At 38.9% G+C, this 24411-nt stretch overlaps 14 protein-coding genes and 1 non-coding gene across 15 annotated transcripts; 8 read left to right on the top strand and 7 right to left on the bottom strand.

The window, feature by feature from the left end:
* Positions 1-179: 179 nt before the first annotated feature.
* Positions 180-1412, top strand: MKS1 (Mks1p; the record flags this gene model as incomplete). Its single annotated transcript, XM_002496245.1, has 1 exon — positions 180-1412. One exon carries the CDS (start codon positions 180-182, stop codon positions 1410-1412), a length of 1233 nt encoding a protein of 410 aa, XP_002496290.1.
* A 186-nt stretch (positions 1413-1598) lies between these two features.
* On the top strand, positions 1599-2453 carry IMP4 (snoRNA-binding rRNA-processing protein IMP4; the record flags this gene model as incomplete). The annotated part of the gene is made up of 1 exon (XM_002496244.1): positions 1599-2453. One exon carries the CDS (start codon positions 1599-1601, stop codon positions 2451-2453), a length of 855 nt encoding a protein of 284 aa, XP_002496289.1.
* A 165-nt stretch (positions 2454-2618) lies between these two features.
* Positions 2619-4142, bottom strand: NDI1 (NADH-ubiquinone reductase (H(+)-translocating) NDI1; the record flags this gene model as incomplete). The annotated part of the gene is made up of 1 exon (XM_002496243.1): positions 2619-4142. The coding sequence occupies one exon, from the start codon at positions 4140-4142 to the stop codon at positions 2619-2621; it is 1524 nt and encodes a 507-aa protein (XP_002496288.1).
* Positions 4143-6027: 1885 nt separating this feature from the next.
* Positions 6028-8928, top strand: DSS1 (exoribonuclease II; the record flags this gene model as incomplete). Its single annotated transcript, XM_002496242.1, has 1 exon — positions 6028-8928. One exon carries the CDS (start codon positions 6028-6030, stop codon positions 8926-8928), a length of 2901 nt encoding a protein of 966 aa, XP_002496287.1.
* A 540-nt stretch (positions 8929-9468) lies between these two features.
* Positions 9469-10455, top strand: ZYRO0C14916g (uncharacterized protein; the record flags this gene model as incomplete). The annotated part of the gene is made up of 1 exon (XM_002496241.1): positions 9469-10455. One exon carries the CDS (start codon positions 9469-9471, stop codon positions 10453-10455), a length of 987 nt encoding a protein of 328 aa, XP_002496286.1.
* A 203-nt stretch (positions 10456-10658) lies between these two features.
* MRPL33 (mitochondrial 54S ribosomal protein uL30m) lies at positions 10659-10913 on the bottom strand (the record flags this gene model as incomplete). Its single annotated transcript, XM_002496240.1, has 1 exon — positions 10659-10913. One exon carries the CDS (start codon positions 10911-10913, stop codon positions 10659-10661), a length of 255 nt encoding a protein of 84 aa, XP_002496285.1.
* A 204-nt stretch (positions 10914-11117) lies between these two features.
* Positions 11118-12608, top strand: NGL2 (RNA exonuclease; the record flags this gene model as incomplete). The annotated part of the gene is made up of 1 exon (XM_002496239.1): positions 11118-12608. One exon carries the CDS (start codon positions 11118-11120, stop codon positions 12606-12608), a length of 1491 nt encoding a protein of 496 aa, XP_002496284.1.
* YKU70 (ATP-dependent DNA helicase YKU70) lies at positions 12605-14389 on the bottom strand (the record flags this gene model as incomplete). Its single annotated transcript, XM_002496238.1, has 1 exon — positions 12605-14389. The coding sequence occupies one exon, from the start codon at positions 14387-14389 to the stop codon at positions 12605-12607; it is 1785 nt and encodes a 594-aa protein (XP_002496283.1).
* A 582-nt stretch (positions 14390-14971) lies between these two features.
* On the bottom strand, positions 14972-15057 carry ZYRO0C14828r. Its single transcript is given in 2 exon segments — positions 14972-15007; positions 15019-15057. It is a non-coding gene; the product is annotated as a tRNA-Tyr (tRNA).
* A 599-nt stretch (positions 15058-15656) lies between these two features.
* Positions 15657-17462, top strand: CUE3 (Cue3p; the record flags this gene model as incomplete). The annotated part of the gene is made up of 1 exon (XM_002496237.1): positions 15657-17462. One exon carries the CDS (start codon positions 15657-15659, stop codon positions 17460-17462), a length of 1806 nt encoding a protein of 601 aa, XP_002496282.1.
* A 56-nt stretch (positions 17463-17518) lies between these two features.
* NSA1 (ribosome biosynthesis protein NSA1) lies at positions 17519-18763 on the bottom strand (the record flags this gene model as incomplete). The annotated part of the gene is made up of 1 exon (XM_002496236.1): positions 17519-18763. The coding sequence occupies one exon, from the start codon at positions 18761-18763 to the stop codon at positions 17519-17521; it is 1245 nt and encodes a 414-aa protein (XP_002496281.1).
* A 253-nt stretch (positions 18764-19016) lies between these two features.
* Positions 19017-20147, top strand: ARC40 (Arc40p; the record flags this gene model as incomplete). The annotated part of the gene is made up of 1 exon (XM_002496235.1): positions 19017-20147. One exon carries the CDS (start codon positions 19017-19019, stop codon positions 20145-20147), a length of 1131 nt encoding a protein of 376 aa, XP_002496280.1.
* Positions 20148-20201: 54 nt separating this feature from the next.
* Positions 20202-20456, bottom strand: DAD3 (Dad3p; the record flags this gene model as incomplete). Its single annotated transcript, XM_002496234.1, has 1 exon — positions 20202-20456. The coding sequence occupies one exon, from the start codon at positions 20454-20456 to the stop codon at positions 20202-20204; it is 255 nt and encodes an 84-aa protein (XP_002496279.1).
* Positions 20457-20620: 164 nt separating this feature from the next.
* TAF6 (TATA-binding protein-associated factor TAF6) lies at positions 20621-22147 on the top strand (the record flags this gene model as incomplete). Its single annotated transcript, XM_002496233.1, has 1 exon — positions 20621-22147. The coding sequence occupies one exon, from the start codon at positions 20621-20623 to the stop codon at positions 22145-22147; it is 1527 nt and encodes a 508-aa protein (XP_002496278.1).
* Positions 22148-22251: 104 nt separating this feature from the next.
* On the bottom strand, positions 22252-24201 carry SLD3 (Sld3p; the record flags this gene model as incomplete). Its single annotated transcript, XM_002496232.1, has 1 exon — positions 22252-24201. One exon carries the CDS (start codon positions 24199-24201, stop codon positions 22252-22254), a length of 1950 nt encoding a protein of 649 aa, XP_002496277.1.
* Between the last annotated feature and the right edge of the window lie 210 nt (positions 24202-24411).

Raw genomic sequence — 24411 nt, 5'->3', positions numbered from 1 at the left:
TTCCGGTCGGAGTATTTCGGCTAATCTTGGTCATGCGGTCACGAGGTTTCGGAACTTTTCGAATTCGAAAAGTTCAACGGAGTAGAAAGAGGGAAAGCTGTATAAGCATTAAAATAGCTGGAAATAGTAGTCTTTAAGAATAAGTGATGGTTGAATAGGTATAGGAACCATTGATTAAGATGGAGAACCCGCAGGGCACGCCAGCAGACGTGCGATATGAAGGGGATCGGTTCCTTAAAGTTACACCAAATCTTTTCACCCAAGAAAGACTGCATCTCTTTGATTCTTTACAGCTCTATACGTCACTGGTGAAATGCAGTAAATCCGTGGAACAAGGTGAAAGATTGCATAATTTGAGTTGGAGAATTGTTAATAAAGCATTGTTAAAGGACGGTAACGTTAACAGGAGTAAGAAAAGAGATGGTGTCAAAAATCTCTATTACGTAGTGGCGCCTGGGAAAGCTAACGGTACGCCGACAGCTCCTGCAACTCCTGCACAACCTGCACAACCTGCACAACCTGCACCGTCAAAACCCGCACCAGCAGCTGTCCCGTCTTCAAAGCCTCCCGCTCCTCCTGCTCCTGCTCCTGCTCCTGCTCCTGCTCCAGCTCCCACGCCTGTGGCACCTACAAAACCCGCTAATGCTCCTGTATCATTATTCGGTAAACGAGATCAGGCCTTCTATAGCAGTGAAGATGACGGATCAGATTGGGATGGATTATCAGAGAGCGGATCAAGCGACGAGGAAGGTAACTACGATGATGAAGAAGAGGAGGATTCTTATTATAGAAATCAATGGGATAGGTTACTGGAGAAACAGCCTCGTCAACAAGAACCGCTAAAGAAAAGTTTGTTAAGTGGGCTATTTTTCAATGAACAAGGCAGGGCAAGCAAATCAAGTACCGTTTCACCCACTACTAGCACTACTAATACACCTCAGCCTGCGCCCGTGCCGCATGCAGCTGCCACAGCTACTTCTACAAGTAATGTAACGGCGGTGGGGTCGGTGACATCACCACAGGGAAGCTTAGCAACGGCAGTACCGACTGCATTGTATCGCCAAGGTTCGACCTCTAGAAGCAGTTTCAGCAGTATTGTATCGGAATCCACAAGAGAAAGGTACTTACACGAGTCTAATGCGCCTCCGGCTGCCCAGACTATTCTGCCGCGTGCCCTATCTACACACATGTTTCTGCCTAATAACGTTCATCAACAAAGACTAGCTGCTGCTATGGGCGATGCTGACGTGGATAAGAGCCCGTCGCAGTCGCCTCCGCTAGCATTACGACTACAGAGGGTGGAAAGAAGAACATCCATGGATATCCCTGGCAAGAAAAACGGTTTCCTCAAGACCCGGATGGAGATATCAGAAGAGGAACGACTGTCAAGGGCTTCAAGGCGAAAACTTTAATGATGATGATGATGATATTTTGAAATTTTTTCTATTTTTTTTTTTTTTCTTTAATTCTCCGAGGACTTTAAAAATGAAAAAATTTTAATGTTAACAAACTAATGAATGCGATGAGATGAGAAACTTAACTGAAGTACATCAAAGTAACGTAAAGTAAAAGTAAACTAAGGCTACGACAGTAACGATATGTTGAGAAGACAAGCAAGAGAAAGACGTGAGTACCTTTACAAAAAGGCTCAAGAGCTACAGGAATCTCAGTTACAACACAAGAGGCAGATTATCAAAAATGCATTAGCACAGGGTAAACCACTACCGAAGGACATAGCTGATGATGAACAGTTACAAAAGGATTTCAGATACGATGAGAGCAAAGATGCAGTTGATATTGACGATGAATATGCAGCCACAAGTGGTATATCGGATCCAAGGGTTGTAGTAACGACATCACGTAGTCCAAGTGCACGATTATCTCAATTTGCCAAAGAAATTAAACTACTTTTCCCTACTAGTGTGAGGCTTAACAGAGGTAACTTTATCGTTAATAATCTAGTTGATGCTTGTAATAAAAGTGGCACAAGTGATTTGGTGCTTTTGCATGAACATAGAGGTGTGCCCACATCGTTAACGATATCGCATTTACCTCATGGTCCAACAGCATTCTTTACATTGCATAACGTTGTACTAAGGCATGATATTCTCAATAGGGGTAACCAAAGTGAAGTTAACCCCCATTTAATATTCGATAATTTTACCACGCCATTAGGACATCGTGTGGAGACCATTCTAAAGCATCTTTTCCCACCGGAACCAAAGGAAGATTCCCCAAGAGTCATAACGTTTGCCAATCGTGGTGACTTTATTAGTGTTAGACAACACGTTTACGTAAGGACAAGAGAGGGTGTTGAACTAGCAGAGGTTGGACCTCGTTTTGAAATGAGATTATTTGAATTAAGATTGGGTACTGTGGAGAATAAAGACGCTGATGTGGAATGGCAATTAAGAAGATTTGTAAGAACCGCAAACAGAAAGGATTACCTTTAGTTATAATTAGGAAGTAATGTATAATAACAACCAAACTAACAGTAATAACAAATAGTAAGCACTGATGTTGTCTTTTTTTTTGTTTTCTTCCCTTTTAAGATATTATCTCCACATAAATACGACGAATGAATAAAAGAATAAATAAATCAATGAATATATACAACCTTAGAAATTCTTGAAGAAATCTCTCTTGAAGAAGGCCAATTTGATCCAGTCGGCGATAACCTTATATCTGGATCTGGCGGACATGATCATGGACAAGTAAAGAAGCCTCCAGATGTAGAAGGTCATTACACCACCACCAGTGTAGAAGGAACGTTTACCGTAGGTGATGTTGGCGATTGCCTTTTCGGCACCCAAATATGCCAAGGCACCGTAGTGGATGTAGGAAAATGGTTTGAAGCTGCTTCTTTCGAAGAGAAGATCGAACTTCTCAGTTGCTTGACCCAACTCTTCGTGGAAGTTTGGCAGGTTAGCCATCTTATCGAAAACCTTTGCCAAGTACTCGGCTTGTTGATGGGCAACTTGGGCAGTTGGTGGTAAACCGGAGAATGCGTTGTCACCAATGGCAAAAATGTTTTTAGAACCTTTAACTTGCAAGAATGGGTTAACGGAAAGAGCCTTGGTGCACTGGTTTTGTTCGGGAATCTTCTTGAATAAGTCGGTAATAATTGGTCTTGCCTTGTTACCGGTGGCCCAGATCAAAGTACCATATGGAATGTTAGCTTCGGTAACGGTGCCGTCTTCATGCTTAGTCTTGGCAATCAAATGATCAGGTTCCACTTGAGAAACAGCAGATCTTAGATGCAACTTGATGGAAGTACCTTGCAAAACATCTCGAGCGTAAGAGGACAATTTCTTCTCAAACATGTTCAAAACAACTGGCAGAGCTTCCACCAAGTGGATTTGAACTTCTTCAGCCAAGTTTGGCAAAAATTTCTTCAAATCTTGGGAGACATAATCTTGTAATTCACCTGCGGTTTCGACACCGGTTGGACCACCACCGACGACCACAATGGACAATAATCTCTTTCTTTCTGGATCACCCTTTGGCAGCAAGTTGGCCTTTTCCAAATTTTGAGCAAATTTAGCTCTAACTTGTAGAGAATGATCAATTTCTTTGAGGAAGTGACCATACTTCTCCACACCTGGAACACCAAAGGTGTTTGGTTCTGCACCAACAGCGGTGACTAAGTAATCGTATTTGATCTCTGCGGGGACATTTTGTTTTAGACCAAAGTGTTTTTCTTCTTCTTTGTTCAACTGTTGAACGGTAGATAGATCGCTAATGGTAACGGTATTTCTTTCAGGGTTGATAGAGGTACATTCAGCTTCACAGTAGGTGACGTTACCTTTCTTCTTGAGGGCGAAATTTACCACAGGTTCCACAATGGATTTTTCATCCACGGTACCAACCGGTGTCGATGGCAACAATGGAGTAAACAAGAAGTAGTTTCTTGGTGAGACTAAAGAAACGTTGTATCTTTTGGTGTCAATGTGGTTCAAAAAAGAGATGGCACCCCAACCAGAACCAAGAATAACGACATTTGGTTTTTGACCGTCATCGGTTTCAATGACTTTTTCAGTCTTGAAAGAAGAAGGACCAGTTGGTGGTGCAGTAGATGCTAGTCTAATCAAACGTGAACTAGCGCTGACTAGAGATCTGTTTTTGTACAAATTGGATAACATGGCTTCCTTGAGCTACTGTTGTGAGAAGTTCAATTAAAAATATTCGAATACTAAAGAATTCTTTGAACCTGGTTACATCGGTTCATTGGTTCCTTTTTATACTGCACGAGGCGAACTGTGAGTTCGGCGAATGACAGCTCGCCCAAGAATTAAGATGCCAGAGAGTACAATCTGGGTTCAATTGAGTCTCTAGATCAATCATAACCCGCCTCTCGTCGTTCTTGAAGTCAATTCAATACCTTATAACCCTGGTATAGATGCGTTTCATCATCTCTTTGTTCACATCTATTGTAACAAATCCTCGGACCTCTTTTCGCACACTCCGATTGGCTGAGACCAGATCATGAACAAAAGTTCAGATGGGGAAGAGAGTTGTTAAAGACTCGGATCACTAAATCGCTGGAAAGATGTTAATCACTAGATTTACACATGGTAATCTATCTGATCTTAGTTAACATCCTTACTGTGTCTTTCATGTTTAAGTGCTTCCAACGTATATTTGGAATTTCCGTAATCAAAGGCTCGATAAAAGGTCTTCGTAGATTTGTTTAGCAAGTTTTGCAGATTCCAAAATGACATTTTCCAAGGGCTTATATTTTTCTTTTATAATTGACTAATGGAATAATAGGTGGCATTTTGAGAAGTGATTTCTGGGTGTAAAATGGACAGATAGACGCCCAGGTTTAAGCAGAAGGTTAAACGAGTTTACTCGGCAAATCGTAAATTATTGGAAAAGATTCGAAATTGGTGATTGAGTCATGTATACGAGACTAATTAGAATAAGTCCGTTTATTTGTAGTTTGAGTCAGAACATAACGGAGAATTAGATGATGGACGATAAAGTCTTCAGTTGGGATAGGACATGCGCTTGGAAAGCTTTTAGCTCAAAAAATTGGGGACCTTTTATATGCTCGAGTGAGGGTGTATTGAATGGGCGGAAGGGGCTGATGGTTGATATGTGATAAGTCATTACCGTTGAAAATGATGGCGGCTAAATACTAAAGTGATATTAAAATTTGAGGCAAGTTATGGAGTCGCTAAGGGTTTTCAATAGGGTGTCGTTTATAAGCAGTATAAGTAGTGAAAATGTCGAGTACTTTCGAAGAGAAGTTAATAATTGCTGGAATAACGTTTATAAGACAGAATCAAACTTTCAGTGACAAAAGTGTGAGCTCAGGTTGAATTCGCCCCAAAAAAGTGTTCTCGAGACATCATGTTGTGATTAAAAGTCTTCAATACTTGACAAAATGTCTTATAAACTTGTTGCAAATTCAGTTTATGAGCGAACATGAATTTCAAGATCTAGTTCTGTTTCACAGTCAGCGAGTCCAACATTGTAAAGGTTAAGACATTTTATACTGGAAAGCGACTAGGGTAGATAATACTCCTTAGCTTTCTTTTATTCTTAAGTACTTCTAAGGATTACTAAATTTTTATGGTGTATTATACTATTGGTAGCAGAAGGAGATCTCTTTAATAGCAGAACTATCAAGATCCATTTACTTTTGTTAAAGTTCTTTCCTCGTTATACCATTTTTCAACTTAAAACTTCATGTACATTTAATTAATGCAACTGAATCAAGAGATGTAATTGCCAGTACCCCTGTCGTTATAATTTAATCGGTTTCTTAAATTTTACTAACAAACTAGTATCTATAGAAGTTATCGGGCACAGTATCCCATGTAATTCTTGAAACGAATATACAAGCCATTGTAGATTCAGCCAGAAAACTGAAATAGTACATGGGCGGTTGCTTCCAATATAATTTAAAAGGTTTATTTTATTTTATTTTATTTCTCGGCGTCACACTGACACCATTCACGTGTCACTTACTTTTCATACTTACATAGCTCATCGCTATAAGTGAAAAATTCCATTATATGTATGGCGATGAACATATACATATCATTGCCAAACCGATTAGCTTGCAGAGGCATGTCTCAAATATTTGCTAGGAGGTTACATTTGTCGCAGAGATGTCTTCGGCAGGTTAAAAAGCCCAAGAGGGCTTCCCGTACCTCTAACAAAGAGTTTGGAGATGCATTCTCCATCCCCAATCGTGCTATGTTGGATCCACCAACTCCATTGTCTCAGGAGGATATTGATAGGATCAATTACATGTTTTTATCACGTACCAAAGATTTGGAACCAGGTGTCGAGGTCAAGGATTTAAATCGTATCAAGCAAGAATTTTACTCGAGATATGGCGCTAGATATTTGAATCCATGTAATTCTTGGTTCCAAAGGAGTGAACAGAATATACTGGGGAAAAGTTTTAGTCGATCTTTGATTAATGCAGATCCAGAAGCTCTAGGGATCAAAAACAAGAGGTTCCTCAAGTTTGATCCAAAAGAACTAATGTCTAGACCTTTACAAATTGGTGATTTAGTTCTTTTGAAACACCAATCGCCACAGTTATGCATGTGCATAGACGTCCCATCTTCAACTAGAGATCCTAGGTACACGTTTACAACCGTTGACGGTACAATTATTTTTTCAACAAGGAATAAGGTTCTCATGCGAATACCACATCATTTGCCCAATGTTCCATTATTGATGAAAGAAATGAAACATGGCTTCGAACCCGTTGGATGTGTTAAGAACACAACTACAGAGACTTTCATACTCCCAATAGTACCACGTCAACAAATCACAAGTCCAATTTCTCATCAAATTTCTAAGAGAGCTTGGGAAGAAATGCCCTTTACACTGAAGAAACTTGAGCTTTTACACAGACACTTGCAAGATGCTCGTGGACCTTGGCAGGTTCCTTTTATGAATTTAGTCAGCATGGTCGAAAAGTTGGACATGCAGTTGGCTTCTGCCTCCAATACAGGTGCCGCCTACGTGGAGGATCTAATTAGGACGTGCACTTTTGAACCCCAGGCAAAGTTAGATTCTGCTATTTTCTTATCTGTTTATTGTGCCATTGAGAATCAACAACAATCCCATCTTTGGGGTAACATACATTCCAGTAGAGCATTATTATCACCAGTATCAGTAACAGTAATGCCACTGAGATCTCAACATTTGTACCATAGATCCGTCTTACAGAATTTGAAGGTCCGGAATTACGAAGCAGTCTCCAAATTTGCTCGATTGGTGGACACTGGTAAATACAACGAAGCAATAATGGAATATCCTGAGATCGTTAAACTTTTGCAAGATTATGCAGCCGGAAATTTTTACAACGATGCCACAGCGATATCGGTAGTATCCAAAATCTTCCGCAAGATTCAACGCTTTCAAGAGGAAGACATCACCAGAGACATTTGTCACCAACTATTGAAAGAGTTGGACTCCTCACAGACTACAAGGAATCCCCTACACTACAATTTAGATCTAGGATTACCTTCATCTTCTTTAAGATCTAGCTCGGAACAAGACATTTACAATCTAGCTCATCCAGTCACTTTTGAGGGACAAGATAAGAATTTGAGACATGATTTTGGCGATATGAAAGTTTATTGCATTGATTCAGAAACCGCTCATGAGATCGATGATGGTGTCTCTATAGAATCCCACAGTGATGTTAAGCGAACTTTACACATTCACATTGCAGATCCAGCCTCTTTCTTCCGTGAATGCCAAGAGGGTACCCATGGGATTGAAAGTGAAATCTTGCAGATTGCATTAAACAAATCCTTTACCACCTATTTGCCGGATTTGATGTCCCCTATGTTACCGGGAAGTTACAGCAAAGCCGCCGATCTAGGTAAACAAGGTCAGAAGGCTAAGACCATAACTTTTTCGGTAGATGGATCTTGGATCAAAAATGGACAGTTCCAATTACAACCAGAATCATTCAGAATAAAATTGGGATTAGTTTCCAATTTCCCTCAAGTCACCTATAATACTGTAGATTCGATGCTAGCGCAGGCATCTGAGGTGAAAAATGGAAGTGCTAATCTGACAGACGATCAAAGAAATTTGAAAGAGTTGTACGCGATTTCCCAAAATTTACGTGCTAATAGAATAAACACCCAACAGGCTGTTGTTTTTGGTAGTGAGTTTAACAAAGGCCAAGTAGCCCTATCCCCTGATGAAAATGGGGTTCTACAAAAAGTTTCATTCAAGGATCAATTAGAAACGCCCTCCTCAGTTCTCGTTTCCGAAATGATGATTTTAGCCAATACTTTATCAGGACAATTCTTCAAGGATAATAATCTACCCGGTGTGTTTAGATGTTATCAACCACTAGCATTGGGCCCACAGGCCCAAAACGAGTACGAATTATTGAAATCCAAGATCAAAGAAGGCAAATCACTTACATTCAAAGATATCTGTATGATATCTACCATTCTAAACAGCAGTTTCTATTCCAGTGATGGTTATCGACACGAAATGATAGGTGCCCCACACTATTTGACTGTTACTTCACCGCTAAGGAGATTCCCAGATATGATAAACCATTTACAAATACATAGGCTCCTGAAGGGTCTTCCGCTGTGCTTTAACAAAGACGACGTTGATAGATTTGTATGGCATATCCAATCACGCGACTCTATTCTGAAGGATGCAAGCCGTTGTTCCAATACTTATTGGACCCTCAAATATCTGAAGCAATTGGTGGAAAATGACAAAAACAAGAAATTCAGTGTCATGATTAACTCTGTGCCACAAGTCGGTTTTGTCAGATGCGTACTACCAGATTATTCATCTGCGAGGGCGACACTAAAATTAAAACCCAACGAAATCTCACATCCTGTCATTGGTGACATTATAGAAAACTGTAGAATTACAAAAATCGATGCTTTAGAGGGTCTATTGGAAATGGAATTATAATGATTTTCTTTTTTTTTTTCCTGTAAATATTTTTAATACAAAGGAATACCTGCATATAGCACAAATGATACCCAGAGAATACTGAAGTTTTTTTGAAGTCCCGGAGTCCAACCATCAAGCTGATCTATAATTCCAAATGTAGAGACGCAGGATTGATTCCATTGTTCTCCGCAGCTGGAAGAAATGGTCGTGGAATCAGAACTGAAAAAATAGCTACATAAAACTCAAAGCTGCGATTGTTCTCAAAAATATCTTGAGATCATATAGCCTTTGTATATAGTATTCCCATATGTACATATTTATATAGATATATTTAATAATATTATTATTATTATTTCAGATCCGAGGACTGACACTTGTCACATGACACTATTGTCCTTCCTAAAAGGGTAATCAGATAAACACAAAACTTTCAGGGCATCGATGATATAAGAAGGTCAGATCGGGAGAATTACAGAGTTTTCACTTCCCATTCATAAAAATATTGAAGGCATTTCATTATTGATCTCCTATCAAGAAGCATCATTGGCGCTTGTGGGGATGCTAGGCCTAGAAGATGGTAAGGCAATAGATCTTTCCTTCCCAGCTGCAGAGTTACCTGAATTTGATATCAATTCCCAGAGTTCTTCCCCAACGAAGAGAACATTGAACAATAAAAAAGTTCTCGATACGACTTCCTACTATAATGGTGGTTGGGAAAAAGGTGAAGCTACTGGATTACCGCTAGCGGCTCCAGCAACTCCAGCAACTCCGGCAACTCCGGCAACTCCAGCAGCGATTCCAATTCTCTCTATGAATGAAAACAGATTGAGGAGATCTCCTCAAAGGATGGGAGCCAAGAACACCAAGTCGAGCTTGACAGGATCTCCTCATCGTAAGGGCCCCAGATCATCGAATCTGCAGGCTAGAGGCCCACCCAAATACAAGGAGATTAGTAGTATCTACGAGTTAGAAAAAGTGGATCCAGTTAAACAAGAAAACAATTTCACCAACAGGTATTTCTCAGATCCGGTGGATCTCGATAGCGCTAGATCTGATGATGGTAGATTGAAACCAATCATTAATACCGCCTCCAAAAATGGTAAGTCTTATCCAGGTAATAAGATTTATAAACTGTCGATCCCCTTATTGGTTTGCCAAGATACCCATAGAGCCTTAAAGAATCAAATCGAGAGGGTCTATAGGTCCAAATACCATTCTTATCAACCATTGTCTCTATTTGGTGATATGAGTATTCGTTACTATCGGTTGGAAGATTTACAATCCAGATTTATCGAATTTTTACAAAAGCCCAGAAAACCTCAACCACCGCTACAAGTTGCACGTTCACTAAATGGTACGGGTGCTCTCAATGATAGTTTTGAGTTGAGTTTTGATGGTAAAGCGCTCGATCGCAGTGACATTTTTCGAATGGTTGATTCGTTTAGCGTAGCGCTTTCAGATGATGATGCAGAAGATGAAAGTAGTTTTGTCAATTCTTCAGGTAGAAACATTCTGCCAGCCGAAATGACAGGCACAGTTTTCTGAGTTCCAAGACTTTCGTATTTTTTTTTTTTTTTTTTTTTTTCATTTCGTTACCCATTGCAACTTCCTTTTATTTCTTGAAACTTAGTTTTCTTATTATAATTATCATTTTACATCATATATACAGGATATCCATGATTTTATTTTTGACTATTGTTACTATTATAACTACAATCAATATGAGTACTATTACTTTTCTCACCGCGCTATACTCTTTTCTCTACTGTAAATCCTGGATTAGACTTACGCAGTTCCCTCTGTTGTTCCTTCGTAAGAGCATGCTGTGTAACCTCTACATTCACCAATTCCTTAACTTTTGCCAGTGAACCTGCACATTGTGGCGTAACCCTTCTGTAAACTGTTGATCCTCTTTTGCCCAGTCCCAGACTCTTTACCACATTTCTGACGGTATGAGGTACACCTATGAGTGATCTAGATAATGTAACCTTGTAGAAGACCATGGGTTCAGAATAATTGAGTACGTAGGGGAAAAATCTGGGCGATATTCAGTATTATGCGACGTCGATAGTAGCTATGCTTGCTTGTCAAGCTGTCGCATCGATATACTTTTTCACTTGATGTAATTTTTCACTTTGACAGGGTAACCCCATCGCTAGAAGCATATGGTGATGAAAGATGTGTACTAACAACACATATAACTCTATATGCAACTCAAAGGAAGACCCAAGAATATCAATATGAGTGATAATAAAATTACCAATGCACCAGCGGGTGGTTCAAAAACTGAACCAAAGGGCAAGAAGGGTAAGAAGGCCCCAGTGTCACCAGAGCACATTGCTAAAGTGAGAGCTGAAAGAGAGGCGGCTAGAGCTGCCAAGAAGGAAGCCATGATGGCACAAGGCATCGATCCAGACTTCCCGCCAGAATTGCAATTTATAAAAAGACCAATTTTACCGTTACATAAGGGTGAAAATGTCGAGGGATTTAAATTCAAACTCATGACTTATAACTGTTTGGCACAAGCATTAATTAGACGGAAACTTTTCCCCACTAGTGGCGATGCATTGAAATGGTACAGACGGTCAAAAGTGTTGTTAAATGAATTTAAATACTACAATGCAGATGTGATTTGTCTACAAGAAATTGATTATATCCAATATCAAAGTTTTTGGAAAGATGAATTGGCCAAACTGGGCTACGATTCGCAATTCCATAGACAAGCCTCCAAAAACCACGGTGTTGCAATTGTATGGAAAAGAGAGTATTTTGTTATGACTGATAAAATGTTGATAGATTTCGATAGAGAATCATCTGGTGATATCCCACCAAGAACAACAACAAACAATGCTGGACTCATTTTATCGTTGAAATTTTCTGATAAAGTTGCGCAGGAACACAATTTGAAAAAGACAGGAATTATCGTGGGGACCACCCATTTGTTTTGGCATCCTTTTGGTACGTTTGAAAGGACTAGACAGTGTTATGTGGTTCTCAACAAAGTCAAAGAGTTTTCGCATAGGGTCAACGTTTTACAAAATGGTAATGATGGTGATCACTCCCATTGGTATCCATTTTTCTGCGGTGATTTCAACTCTCAACCATTTGATTCACCTTATTTGTCTATGACTCGTAAACCTATCGAGTATTCCAAAAGGGCAAAGACTGTGATTGAATGCAGTACTTCTTACACTTTCTCCAAAATGCGTGATGGTGAAGAAGATGATGCAGAAGAGGAAGAAGGTGGAAATATCGAAAAATTCGGTACTGATCAACCAGATCATCCTGTTCCTCAACACTATGAGGCCAAAGACCATGAGCGTGAATTAGTCGAACAGATGCAATCTTTACACAATTCATTAGATATGAGAGCTGTTTCCTTATATTCTGTCGCTTATAGGAAAGTACATCCTGAAAACGCCGGTCTCGATAATGAGCGAGGTGAACCTGAAATATCGAATTGGGCACATACTTGGCGTGGTCTCTTGGACTATCTGTTCTTTATAAGACACTGGGATTTTTCTGATTGCAAGGAAATAGATTCATTAGAATCTTTTGAAAGGGAAAACAGTCTAAAAATCAGAGGCCTTTTGCGTGTACCGCCAGGTAAGGAAATGACTGAGCATGGTCAACCGCATACAGGTGAATACCCAAGTGATCATTTGTGCATGCTTTGTGAACTGGAATTAGTAAACTAATTCTTCTTTCTCGGCTGTTTAGGCTTGGGCCGTGGGGCATCTTCTAAAGTAGTTGCCTTGGAGACATCCTCATAAAGCCTATTCCATAGTTGGAAATATTCATCCAATTGAAACTTCTTGGGATCACTGGATTGAGCAGAATCCATAATTTTATCCCTGATTTGTGCAAGTTTTAATAGAGAATCGTCTTCTGATAATAATCTTTGCTTAGAACTTTCAGGTGAATCATCTTCTTCCTCTTGTTCCACTTGTAATAGATAGTCATGCAAAATTTTAAAATGTTTCTGCAAATCAGGATTTCTAAATTCAGAGGGTCGATAACCTTTAGCAAATTGAAAATGATCTATGATACTTTTAGTTGTATCCTTCAATTGGTTATACTCTGGTGTATCATACGAATTATGACGAATTAACGATTGGGGGAATCTCCTTAACTCCTCTGCGAACGGTATCCTATACAAATAAAACCCTTCGTTAGGATCCTCGTTTCGTGAGGGGCTTAGAACGAAGACAGCTGGATGACTGTTGGTCTTTAATTTTCCCCATACTACGGCAACTTTCCCTTTAGCACGAAGGTTCTTGAACAACGACGCTAGAGTCCTAATAGAACCTTCAAAACGAAACTCATCTGGCACCACAAATAAGGCCCTGTCGATATTATTAAAGTAGTGGATACATTTATTATAATCACGAAATCCAATAATCTTTAAAAATGATTCTTCTTCAGTATAACTTTTCCTGACTTCATTCAATTCTTCATCAGTGATTGTTATATCCAAATCACCATAGGGAAACACTTTGGTCAAACCTTCTTCAATCACTTCGCCCGTGTTGGAATCCAAAAATTTTCTCTTTGAATTAGCTTCCTTTCTCACCTCATCCTTTTCATACACCAATCTATATCGCTGTCCCGGTCTTTCTTGAATAATGATCGTGTATCCTTTGATACCCACCATAAATTGCATTCGCTCTTCTAATATCAGACAGCATTGGAACATAATTCTCTTAACTTCTTGCTTTCTCAAAACTCTAGATTTAATATACGATGCTGAGATCGGTGTCGTATTGGGACCATCAAATTCGGTATTGGGGTCCTCGGCGGTAGCTCCTAATTTCAAAACATCAGAATAGAAGGAATCATCAAATGGCGCTTCTTCTTTACCAATAAAGAAAGTCGTAAAGTTGATGAAATGGTCATCCATGTCATCAACAAGGTGCCTTAGCCTTGATTTGGTTTCATTATCCTCTGCCTCTGGAGGTGAATCATTATCTGTGAAGAGAAACACCTTTTTATTATTAAAAGCCTTTTGACCTTCAACTTCCTTAAGGAATTCATCCTGAATAAATCCATACAAGAAATCGAGGGGAGTTCTCTCAGATTCATCATATGGCAGAAATTTTTGAAGAGTTATTCTATCATTGGCCAAATCATCTAATAAATCACTGAGCTTTTTCATACTTTTAGCATTTATATCTCGTAGGGGAAAGAACTCATAGATGTGATTCTTGGCATCATCTTTATTGCAATTGTAGAAATAACAACCTATACCTGTGCCTGGTCTTACAATAACCAATTGAGACATCAATTGCTCCAAGGTTTCCAAAATTTCCACCAGTTGAACCTTATAGTTCAATTCTGAGAGCTCCTGAAACATACCAGCTGAAAGCTCTATGCAAAATATGATCCCCTCATGAACTTCATACTTTCTATATGACTTTGATTGCGTATGCTGTTTATCCTGTTGTTCTAATTCAACATTTAAAGGATCTAGAGAAGACATTATCTTGGTTGTATTAAGAATTAAACTTTCTTTTTGGCTTGTATCTTACCTTAAATGTCGTGAAGTCGCTAATGAATAACTAGATGACAGACGCCTATATTAATACAGAGAGTAATTAAAAAAGAATTCTTCTGTGTTCAACAGTCTTTGGAATTGGTATCTTTAAATATATAAAATTTATTGGTGGGAGTTTTGGTAACGTAGAGCTGACTGTAACGATTCGAATAAATTTAGAGTTTATTTCCAATACAGAAATACTATAATAAAATAATATATTTTAATTTCAAAATTAAGTATAACTGATAATGCCTTAAAATTCAAAGGATTAAACTTAACATAAGATCAAGCTTCATTCATTATAAAGTTTATTAAATACTCATGCTAATTCGAGAGTCCAATTAAGTATATATGGTGCCAACGTAAAACGCTTAAACCACTCTGAATCACATATTCAAAAGAAGCAAACACTTGCCAATGTCACAAAAATTTAACATTGAATGAGTAAACTACATTACTGTCAAACAGTAGAATGTTATTTTTTCACTATTATTACCAGCATCGCCCACAAATAAAAAAAATAAATCTCCCGGGGGTGATTCGAACACCCGATATCCAGATAACTTTTCACATTACAGTCTGGCGCCTTAAACCAACTTGGCCACCGAGAGTTATTAAACTGTTAATCGCACAAGTGATTTATGTCATCTATAAGCATAGAAAATTAGAAAGAATAATACGATAAAACCTGCATCCTAGAGCATTTTCTACAGCAGAAGACACTCTGCTCATGAGTCTACTCAATTGACATGTACTCAGACCAATAAGCAACCACAATATCAGCGCTCAGAGGTTTGTTAGTTTATTTTCCTGGATTAATGACTCCCTTCAGCGTTGGGACTAACAACGTGTGTTCCATCTCGTAGTTAGATCAGCAACGTAGTACTTCGATACCACACTTGTCATTACCACAAAAGTCACGTAGGAATTTCTGTCCCTCAAACGCCCTTTAAAGGTTCCCTCCTGCTGCTGCAACCGTGAACGGTAATGCCAGATACTGTGTTAGTCTGCAAGCCAAGGTGTCCCTAATTCAGTACTCTAAAGCTTTACTATCGACTTTCATTCTTATCTTTGTTACTTTAAGCATTTTTGTTTATTGTTTAAGAGCTGCTCATTGATTTTTTTCAGAGTTATCGTTCTATATAGAAACAATGAATAAATCAAATAATACAAGTATTCAAAACAACAGAACAGGATTTTGCAGGTCTTTATGCTGAATAAACGTGTTGTTGAAGTGGACGGAGATTCTCCTCTAATCTCATTACCAATTGTTAGATTTCCTCCTTTTAATTTGAGGGCTCTTTTGATTGAAAAGGATCCAGTGGTATGGGCACACCTGCTTGAGACGTATGTGATATACTTCGAGTTTTTAAACTGTGACAATAATGTGGAAAAGATAGATGAATCTACTTATGACAACTTGTGCATTTTTGTTAGAAGTTACTTGCACGAAATAGCAGAAGAAGAGGGTAAAGTGCTTTCCCTTGGTATGAACCATGATGTCTCCAAGCAACTAGAATTGCTACGGGCCTGGATATTTTCTCTAATTAAGAAATGTGGATTACTGCATTTGCAGATCTTTGGTGAGCATCTTTGGGATTTAGTAAAAATATATGTTAAGGAAAATCCTGATTCTGTTAGAGGCTTGATCGATGGATCACTAACTCCCCAGATTAATACCCAAAAGGCACAACTAAACAGAATACCGCAAATACAACAGAGGATCAAACAACTAGTGGAAAATGGGAAATTTACTAGGGTCGATTTAAGCTCTTTTGAAAGTCTATTAAGCGCTCGATCTTTAAAACCAAATAAATTTGCAGATCAGTTCCCCACAACGACTTGGCTCGAAACTTTAGAGCTTTGGTGGGCTAAAGGGAAAGGTAAACATAGTAATATTGCTAAACAACTGGTCATTGTATCACTTTTATCAGCCTCAGTCAATGCAATAGTATCTGTCACGAGTGAAATGGGAATAAGTAATTTGGACACACTAGCATTATATCCGCTTCTAGGTAGTTTGCTTGTGGATGAAAAATTCAGTGAAAGAATAGGTGGATTAAGACAAAGACTTCCCTTTCTAAGTTTCAATATACCAACTCCAGAAGCAGAGCCAGAGGAAAATGTACTCTCAGTAGAGATCAAAGAAGAGGATATTGCTCAACTAGGAGAAATTTTCCCACATTTGACCGCATTTCAACGATCTCAGCTATTGAAAAGATACGATGGTAACGTGGAATTGGCAATTAATGCCCTATTCGAGAATCCAAGCATTGCGGAAAGCATTTCAGCAGAAGAGAGAGAGGAAGAACACAATAAGTCACAACAAAACGGTCATGTTGACAGGAATATCGATAATATTGTAATGAAACCAATGAAAAAGCCATCTGATAAACATATCAAGCACGTTCCTGATGAGTTGAAGAATAAGACCATGTCCTGGGCATTGAAATTGATGTATGAAAGAGATGAAGATGAAAGAGACGACACTTACGATGATGCCGAAGCAATTCATACCTCTGATAGACCAGATGTGGCAGATGGTGATGAAAGTGGTGAGGCAAATGGTATATCTCAGTTTGATAAGATCCAGGGATATCTATGGGGCCTTTTGAAACAAGATAAAACGCTATTTGAAAGATCTAAGAGGGGCACTAAAGTGAGAAAAGAAATGCGGAAGGAAACTAATTGGGCAGATGAACAGATTGAAGGTTGGGCACGTATTTTGGAAAGATCCCCTCAACGTGCCAGAATTCTTGAAGAAAAATTCATGTTTAGCGGTAATGTTAAGACAGGAAAGACTTCATACGTCAAGAATAAAGATAACGAAAGTGAAGGTGGAAGTAGATCTAGTACCCCAAGAAACAAAGCATCCCCATCGCCAAGCACTAAAAATACCAAGAATACAAACCCCAGTGTACAAAGGGCCAGAGATGAAAAGAAAAAAGCTGCCAAGGCCAATCACAACCGGAAGCGTGGTCACGATAAGAAATTACAGCAAGCAGGTGGGCCTTAAATATTGTACAGATATATATATATATATATATATATGAATGAAAATGAGAGTGTCCATCATTTCTTCGCTTTTTTAGGATTTTTGCCTAATTGTTTCCATAGTTTCTCAGCATCTTCCGCATCATCTACCGGTTTCCTCTTAGCTTCCTTTCTTTCCCTCTGAACGGGGTCCAATCTATCAGAGTCGAGAACGACCATGCAGTTGATACTACCACCAGCGTAAATTTTCACCAGTCTTTCACCGGTAGATGCATCAAAGACTCTGGCGTATCTATCTAGACCTCCTTGCAAAATATAGCCAGGCTCCACCTTTTTCACAAATGATACAGCACCAGAGATATCACCATTTCCCAATTTTGCCAATAAACGTCCACTAACATCGTATTTATATACATTTTTCTTCGTATCAGTGGTCATCAGGGCAAAATTTTGAAATTTATCAGTGGGAATGTTACCCAAACTTGTAGTGGATTCGTCGTTGATTTCTAATTTTTCCAAAGGTTCCCTGTTGTCAAACAGCTGCTTATAAACCATCGGTCTTCTACCACGCTGGGTGCTATAGTGTGCTAAATGAGACCAATGAGTAATAACCACGAATTGGAGATTTAAGCTTGCTTTATCAACGTTATCTGATTTGAGAGGCTGTAAAAATTTCATTGCAGTTGGCCATACGGGCACTCTCATATCTAATTTATCATTCTTCACATTTTTAGCTTCCCAAATCTGCTTCAAATTGGTAAAATCTGCATCAATCTCTACTAGCTTAATCTGATTCTCTTCACCACCATACCCAAATACGTAATTACCACTCTTTTGATCTTCCCAGTTGTCACACAACTGAGCAAAATCCAAAGGTGCCTTTACTTCCCATGTCTTTAATTTAACAATTTTATCGTCATCTTGGTTTAATTTCAAAATGTGAACTAACCCAGATTTGGTCACAACAAGAAAATGTCCATTTCTCAACGGTTGCAACATAATAAACGCATCTCTAAGCTTGACTCTGCTCTTAGACTTGGCATAAAACGGTTCCAATCTCGAATCGTCCAACAAATCACTAATTTTATCTTTCAACTCATATTCTTCCTCAAAATGAACTAACTCAACGTTCCCATTACGTCTAGCAAGTAGAAATTTGTCACCTAGATTATGAATAATCTCCACGCAGTTACCAGTCCCTTCAGAATTGATAGATTCCAATTTCAGAGGTTGCAATGCATTTTGTACAGAACTATCGGTTCCTACACCACACACAGCTTCTTTCAAAGAGCCTCCGTCAACACAACTAATCAACAAACGCATTAGAATTCAAACAACTTATCGGCGAGCTCTCAATGGAATTCTGTATACCACATATCTTTAATCTTAAGATGTTAATTATGCGATGAGCAGGAAAATTTTCAATTGTTCGGGTCTTCCTGTCTTGATTGAAATCTTCAATTAAGATTGAAATTTCAACATAGAAAGGGGAACTAACAATTACAACAAAAGTACAAGATACAAAATCTAATTTTTACTCTAATTACCACCTTACACATTAGTCGAGAGTCTCCTAATGTCATTTTCACAAGATAAATCGGTTGCTTCCGTCTTAAAGCTTGTAAAAGCCCCAATTTACTCGCATTGTTACTCTGCAGACAGATCTGTCTTGGCCATCTCCTGTGACAAGAACTGTTTGGTCTACAGATTGCATCCCCAGCCCCAATTGATTGCTACATTGGCTGATCATGACAAACTGGTTACCGCTGTTGACATTTCCATCCACGGACGTATCGTTACCTGTTCTCAGGACAGAAATGCTTACGTTTGGGAGCCCATGAGTAATGGTTCATACAAGCCTACATTGGTTCTATTGCGTATCAACAGAGCTGCTACCAGTGTTTCTTGGGCTCCTAGCGGTTACAAATTTGCCGTGGGTTCCAGTGCACGTATCATTGCTGTTTGTTACTACGAACAGGAAAACAACTGGTGGGTCTCCAAGCACATCAAGAAACCCATCAAATCAACTGTTACCTGTTTGTCATGGCATGAAAATGGTGTATTACTTGCCTCGGGTTCTACTGATGGTTACATGAGAGTTTTCTCTGGTTTCATCAAAGGGTTGGATTCCAAGGAAGTCGTTGCTGGTTCTCCATGGGGTGATAAATTTCCATTTGGATCCGTGATTAGGGAATTTTACCAAGGTTCTTACGTGCACGACTTGCAATGGCGTAGTAACCAAGAAAGGGTTGCATTCGTTGCCCATGATGGTACTTTGAATATTGCTGATTCTCAAGGAAATATCATCTCTGTCAATTCTCCTGATGGGTTGCCTTTCCAAGCCTTACTGTGGGTCAACGACGCTCAAATCATCTGTGGTGGGTATTCCTGCCATCCAGTCATGTTTGCTGCCGATTTCCAAAGTGTTAGATTCTTGAAGGATTTGGATAAACCAAACAAGGGCGGTAACACACCTCAATCCACTCCTGCAGATGGTCAAGAAGAGGAAGAGAACGCATTCTCAGGTATATCTGCCTTGAGAAAGTTCAAAGAATTAGATCTGAAGGGTAAAGTTACTGCCGATGAGCAAGAGAGCGCTCATGAAAACACTATCGTTCAATTCAGACCTTATGCAGAGTCAGCCGGTAATGTCTCTCAGGTCTCCTCTTGTGGATTGGACGGTAAGATTGTCATTTATGCCGTGTAATGAATGTAGTTATAGTATTTTTTGCCTAGTTATGATTACATCTTCCATACTACATTATAAACGTTTGGCCTCCTCCTCTTGTTTCCTCTGAAGCACCAGAGAATACACACTACCCTTCAGAAGGGTTCCCACAAGACCAATCTTGACTTCAATCTCTCTAATTTGGCCAAGAACACTTTCAGCAGTAACGTTGTCACCGTTGGACGCATTAAACTGCTTGAAAGTCTCATCTAAAGAGTGTAACGCCCGCGCTAACCTCTTATAACGGTCTAGAACATTCTGTTGCAATGGCGTCAACTCCTCTTGCATCCCAGACACCAGCTTTTTTCACCTTGTATCACCTCTAGTTGTTCATTATGTAGTGCTTTGTTATTGTCTTATTGAAAATTTGTACATGATACCAAAGTTTCAAAGACTCTTGTTAAAGAGAAAAGGGAGTAAAGGGGAAGGTTTTGAGACTACTAGTGACATCTATGTCGAGTCAGCAACAGTCGTATACCATCTGGTCGCCTCAAGATACTGTCAAGGATGTTGCAGAGTCATTAGGAATCGAAAATATCAGTGACGATGTGCTCAAGGCACTGGCGATGGATGTGGAGTACAGAATTCTTGAAATCATTGAACAAGCTGTTAAGTTTAAGAGGCATTCTAAGAGAGATGTTCTAACTACTGACGATATCTCTAAGGCATTGAGAGTACTTAACGTGGAACCTCTTTACGGATATCACGATGGATCTGCGTTCGAACAAGACGTTTCATTTACCAAAGTGCAAGCAGTTGGTGGTCAATCTGTTTACTATCTAAATGATGAAGAAGTGGACTTTGATAAATTGATTAATGAACCATTGCCACAAGTACCTCGTGTTCCAACTTTTACTACCCATTGGTTAGCGGTCGAAGGTGTACAACCTGCCATCATTCAAAACCCTAATTTGAAAGACATTAGACTTTCTCAACCACCTATCGTTAGAGGTGCTATTGTAACTGCATTGAACGATAACAGTTTACAATCTTCCACATCTTCAGCGGCATCCATATCTTTGGGAGAAGAGAAAGATGCTCAACATATGTCTTCTGTTAAGCCAAATCAAAACATCGAGGTAAAACCTTTGGTTAAGCACGTTTTATCTATGGAATTACAAATTTACTTTAATAAGGTGATAGCGGCCTTGACTTCAAAGGATCAAGACGATCCTAATGCACAACACATGAAAGCAGCGGGTTTAACATCTTTAAAGACAGACAGTGGATTACACCAATTGGTTCCCTATTTCATTCAATTTATCGCAGAACAAATTACTCATAATCTGTCGGATCTAGACCTTTTGACCACCATCTTAGAGATAATTTATTCGTTATTGAGTAATAAATCTATCTTTTTGGATCCATACATCCATTCTTTGATGCCATCAATCTTAACACTACTGTTGGCAAAGAAATTAGGAGGTTCGCCTGATAGTGATAGACCAGAAGATGTTCGTGAATTTTTAGAAAAGACTAATGCTCTACGGGATTTTGCTGCCTCTTTGCTAGATTACGTTCTCAAGAAATTCCCACAAGTTTACAAGTCTTTGAAACCTCGTGTGATAAGAACTCTACTTAAGACTTTCCTCGACACAAACCGTGTATTCGGTACTTACTACGGTTGTCTACGCGGTGTTTCAGTATTAGAATCAGAGTCTATCAGATTTTTCTTGGGGAACCTTTACAATTGGTCCAGGTTGGTGTTCAATGAACACAACGTGACGCTAGATAATGTTGATGAAAACAGAAGTACTAAGTTCACACCTGACGAAACGGAATTTTTGGTAGATACCGTTATCAAGGCTCTTGTGGTCCTAAAGGGTGATCTTCCTGATGTTTATGAAGGTAAGGGTGATGCTATAACTGACGAAGATAAACAGAGATTGGTTGAGAGATGCGGTGTAACAGTTGCAAGCCATATATTGAAAAGAGACGATGCAAAGGAGTTAATCAGTGCAATCTTCTTTGGTGAGTAATAATTAACTGTAAAAGAAAAATTGGAAATTATTAATGAAAAGTGTATAAAAGAAATAACCCCCATGTAATATTCTATCAAAATGAAAAATGCGTGACATTGATATTAAGGTGCAAACAAACGTCTTTTAATATTTTTCCTAGATTTATTCCCATTCGGTTGCGTTGGTTCATAGTTCTGCTGTGGGGTCCCATATACGATTGGTGAGCTTTGTAAGTTTTTAATGTTTGTTGATTGCTGTGCAGAGGCCCCAGCATTCACAGGTGACTCCACAATGTTTTGTAATTTTGCCCTCTTACTTGGTGTTCCTCCAGACACTTTAACCAATGGTGTACCCATAACTTGAACCGCTTCAGTTTCTTCTTTCCCAGCTTTAGGATCCGGAACTTCTCTTTCACCTTTACGTATCCCAACCCTACGAAACGATTTTTGGCTTTGTGTGAGCAGCCTTACCCTTTCACCGTTGTTCTTCTCATCATTGGCGGTCATATTGCGGTCATTAGAGCTCAAATCTGTCACAGACAGCTGTCTCTTTCTCATTAAATTCATGGTCAAATCAGATTTCGTTCTTGATATAAATGCTGGCTTCTTCAAAAGTGATGAACCTGACTCAAATAGAGCACTAGCATTAGAACCAGTTTTAGTGCTCAACAGTTCTTGATTCGCTGAACTATGTCTATGCCAAGGTACCGCTGGAGTTAGTTGTGGTGAAGATGGAGTAGAACTTAGCCTTGAAACGGATTCATGTCTAGCATCAGCCAATGATGAAGAACCTCTCTCAGGAACGGTTCTCTCTGAAGTTTTCCTGGATTTCAAGCTAGGACCTTTCAATTTTTGAATGGTAAATTTAACTGCATTGGGTACCCTCTTGGCAAAATATGGCACTAAAACGTAATTAATAAAGCCCGCGGAGGATGACTCTTTGTGCTTGTTAAGAAGATTTTTCTTATGCTCTTGTATGGTATCGATATTTTCATCTTCAGGTCCAGCTGGTTCACTCGCTAAAAGAATATCTAATATGCAGATTTTATCCAAATACAGATCTAATTGTTCGCAATAGTCCAATTGCTCTGTGGTTTTCGTTGGGTTATCAGCTGGTTTTCGTCGATTCAATTTGGATTTCATCGGTAGGGCTCTCAACTTAGTCAAATTTAATGATCTTTTCTTTAATTTGGATTTATACCTACTTTCGAAGTTTTCAAAATTGGCATCCAGTTGATGGTGTGCAATAGTTTCCAATAATATAATAATCTGTAATTTAATTTCACGAATCTTCAGAATTCCCGGTAATTCTTTAATGGAACTTGACTGATCGTTATTATCATCGTTAAAATCTCCGCTTACTCTCACACCAAATTTCTCTAGGCATGATTGTCGTTTCTCTGCTGCAATTGGCCCCACATCTTTTATCACTAATCCCCCATCTGCATGTCTCTGGTCGAATTCATCAATTCTCTTGAGAATACCCAAAATTATGGTTAAATATGCATTTTCTTTACCAAATGTTACATTACAAGCATTCTTCAGCCGACTTAAGGTTGATTTAACAAAGTAGGCCAGTGGAAGATGAATATTGAACAAGGAATCATAATATTTGGCCTCTAAAAAGGTTGCGGGATCCAATTTTATGACTTCATTATGAGATTTATCCTCTCCGGGAGGCTTCATCTCAAGATCTACAACTTGCTGGCTGGCTGGCCGTGACATAACATCCTCTTTCCACAACGGCAGCAGATCTTTAAACCCCATAAGATTCCATTCTTTGATGGCCGCCCAATTGATCAAATGCTCATTGCCTGTAAATTCATCTTCGACCTCTTGTAAATCCATTTGAAGTACATCATAACGTATCCAGAATCCATTACCATATCTTTCCAGAACGCAATATTTGTCTGGATTGTGGATGAGATGCCTTAGGCCAATCTTATTAGCCCTGCTTTCAGAGATGATATTCGGTACAAATTCTTCATAAGAATTCACTTGTGCACCATCTAATTCGAGTCTCAAACTTGAAGGAAGAGTTCTAACAGATGCTACTAGTCTCCATGATGACATTAGCCTCGACGAAGAGCTCCTACATGCAAACTCTTGCAAGAATCAATATTACCATTACTATTACTAGCTCGCGTTGAATTCGAACCCACCTAATGTAAAATTTATATGTAAATGATACTATATAGAAAAAAAGAAAAAGATTATAAACTTGATTAGATTTTTCTTTCCTTTGAATTTAATTTTAATATCGAATTTTAACTGTAACTTCAA

This window comes from Zygosaccharomyces rouxii (genome assembly GCF_000026365.1).
Source record: "Zygosaccharomyces rouxii strain CBS732 chromosome C complete sequence".
In the NCBI taxonomy this organism is placed as follows: Eukaryota; Fungi; Ascomycota; class Saccharomycetes; order Saccharomycetales; family Saccharomycetaceae; genus Zygosaccharomyces; species Zygosaccharomyces rouxii.
This window is presented reverse-complemented; position numbering and strand designations above follow the sequence as displayed.